At 39.7% G+C, this 3,146-nt stretch overlaps 1 protein-coding gene across 1 annotated transcript; it reads left to right on the forward strand.

Moving 5' to 3' along the window:
- Positions 1-775: 775 nt before the first annotated feature.
- LOC108669771 lies at positions 776-2,665 on the forward strand. The gene is made up of 3 exons (XM_018157180.2): positions 776-1,093; positions 1,286-1,802; positions 2,053-2,665. Exons 1-3 carry the CDS (start codon positions 861-863, stop codon positions 2,299-2,301), a joined length of 999 nt encoding a protein of 332 aa, XP_018012669.1. The 5' UTR covers positions 776-860; the 3' UTR covers positions 2,302-2,665.
- The last annotated feature ends 481 nt before the right edge of the window (positions 2,666-3,146 follow it).

The raw sequence follows: 3,146 nt of genomic DNA on the forward strand, positions 1-3,146 counted from the left end.
AGAGAGCTGATGGTATGAGACAGAGAGCTGATGGTTTGAGACAGAGAGCTGATGGTATGAGACAGAGAGCTGATGGTTTGAGACAGAGAGCTGATGGTTTGAGACAGAGAGCTGACGGTTTGAGACAGAGAGAACTGATGGTATGAGACAGAGAGCTGAAAGTGTTGGACAGATAGCTGAAAGTGTTGGACAGATAGCTGATGGTTTGAGACAGAGAGCTGTTGGTATGAGACAGAGAGCTGATTGTGTTGGACAGATAGCTGATGGTTTAAGACCGAGAGCTGATGGTTTAAGACCGAGAGCTGATGGTTTAAGACCGAGAGCTGATGGTTTAAGACCGAGAGCTGATGGTTTAAGACCGAGAGATGATGGTTTGAGACAGAGAGCTGATGCTATGAGGCAGATAGCTGATGGTTTAAGACCGAGAGCTGATGGTTTAAGACAGATAGCTGATGGTTTAAGACCGAGAGGTGTACAGTTTGATTTTATCATGGGCAGCTATGATGAACGTTGGTCTAAGCAACTTGACTATCACCAATTGCCTTCATTCATGTTGGTTGATCTTCTTTCTTTTGGGTATAACTTCTGAAATCTGCATCAGTGATCAATTATAAGTGCCCATGAAATAGTTAAATTTCATCAACAATAGTGACATTACTGGCTTTCCCAAGAATTTCATTCACCCAAATTTCCCTCGCATAAAATAAATGCAGTGTCATCAAAGACAAATATAATTCTGTGGTTTTTCATGTGATGTTATTCCCTATGCTTACAGGGGACAAATAATTCCTAGATTGATTCGTTTTATCAGTTGTCTGGAAATAAATATAATATCCTATCAATTTTTACAAGTGAGAAATATGGTTACTTATGTTCAAGGCCTTCTTCAAAAAGGCCAATTGACCCAAGCTGAAGCATATATGTTCAGTGGCGAGGTCACTCATCGCTCAGTAGACCGGGTGAAGAATGATGAAGAGGACACGGTTCTTTTTGCCCAAATCCTGTCAGTGAAGAGACCGAAAACTGATGCAAGGAAATTGCTTTACAGCACGGGAGGTAGTATCTCCAAATATGATCTCCTTATTCTTTTCCGGTGAGTATCAAAACTTACTTTGGTATGGAATTCTTGCTTGTATATTTGAAAAATTAATTCATTCTGTTCTTATTGATTGATGTCTATTTTCATACAGCTATTATTATTGGAAATATTTTTGTTACATGTCCATTATATGTTATTGTAAGTTGTCATATTCATCAAAAACTTATTTCCATTATTATTTCAAAGGGAAATTATGCATGGTGGCTGTTTCTACATGATCTTCAAGACAAGCAATGAGACCCACAGAGCTCTGCTTCATTTAAGTCCTCCTTATCTTGGAAGAACAGTTGCTCTGTACGAGCCTACCCAAGCTGCGACCGTCCATAACATCAATGTCATAGAATGCAGCACTAGTCTGGTCCCCCTCACCTGCCAAATACAGAACATGAGGGTTACGGACTGGACTGAGCATCTTCCAGACCTGGAAGATGCTCAGCATGTCGGGACTTTCTTAGTGCAGCTCAATAGTATTAAAGTTAGCCGAGCATGTGCCATCAGTGCCTGCTCAAGCCGAGAGTGCGATTCTAACCACATGCCATACAAGCCTTGCCCATTCAATGGAAATGCATCGTCGTTTGCTCTCTGCATATCCCTGAATATTACACTTGATTGCAAGAGGTATGACTACTCAATTTATAACAATGTATTTAGCTTCACCAGCGAGAACCTTGCCAAAATTTTCGTGCACAAGGATTCCCTTAAGGTATGAGCAACCTAGTGTAACAGATGATTAATATTCTGCATCATTTTTGCTTGTGCCCGAATTTTATTTTTGGTAATTTTTTGGAATTGAATTAGCTGGAAGCACTTTTACTACTAAATTTCATACTTAATTCTATCATTACTCTGTTTCATTGTCATTCTGTTTATTCCAGTTTATCCATCTCTTTAAGTTATTCTGTTTTAAAAGGGTGTCTATATCTCAAAATTTAATTAATTTATTATTGATGCAGTTGAAAATGCTGGACGTGGATGAGCTGAGGCGTGCCGTGGCGCAGGTGGTGGCATACTACAAGGAACAGGGCGTGCCGTGGCTGTGTGCATGCTGGTTTAAGCGCTGCTATGAAGACGATGGTTCCCCTAGCTCCTATAGGAACCTCCACATCTCTTCCCTTTGGCCCAAAAGAGTGCTCGAGGACGCGCCTCTCTACCGCGAAACTCCTGAAAGCAACCTAGCTATTGAATATCCTATTCACGGTTAATTTACGGAAGCAACATCAAAGTTGAGTTGCCAGATCTCAAATGAAATGATTTGACGTCATTATTCAGGCTATTAAAGTCCATGGATGTCGGCGAGCCTTAGAATTACAGCTACAGCTGCCATTTACACGTTTACATTTATAGCCTAAACTTGTAATGTATGCTGAGCACAATAAATGCTCATATTAATTTTTTTTCCTTTGAATGCGTTAAATTTCATTCTAATTTTGTTCTACCGCATGTGGTCAGATCTGAGGATTGGAAATGTAGGTTATTAGCTTCATTGTTATGCTCACGCAAAACAGTGATTACAAATTGAGTTGCCATCGTTATTAAAATTTGGTCTAAATATAAAGGTAAAATACCTACTTCTGTATGACTTATCACCCAGCGAATGACAGCTTGTGTCGTTTGGGATCGAGACGTAAGTCACGATCATGTCGCTTTACATTGTATTTTGCACGCTTATATTTTTTTATTCCGTTTAGACAACAACGTGTAACTAATACATGCATTCGTTAATGTCTGAAGGATGCTCGATGTTAATAAAGCTCATCGCCTACGTTGCACCTACGATTTGACTTGATGCAGTATTTCAAAAGGGATTTAAGGAATTTTTATGCGAGTTGTATTAAGGGGGAGGTATACCCTAAATTTTTTGGATTTGGCATTTTTCGGTTTTAGTATCATCTTAAAGCTGACATTCTCCCCTATCCAACGATACCACTGCGATCTCTACGTGAATTTATACGTTCATGACGGCTCTTTAAAGGGGGGCGGGTGGGGGAGTTCCTTCACTAATTAGATACAAGGTAATAAGGTGCTGAGCATTTTAAATATAGTGTCT

This window comes from Hyalella azteca, unplaced genomic scaffold (genome assembly GCF_000764305.2).
Source record: "Hyalella azteca isolate HAZT.00-mixed unplaced genomic scaffold, Hazt_2.0.2 contig5760, whole genome shotgun sequence".
Classification (NCBI taxonomy): Eukaryota; Metazoa; Arthropoda; class Malacostraca; order Amphipoda; family Hyalellidae; genus Hyalella; species Hyalella azteca.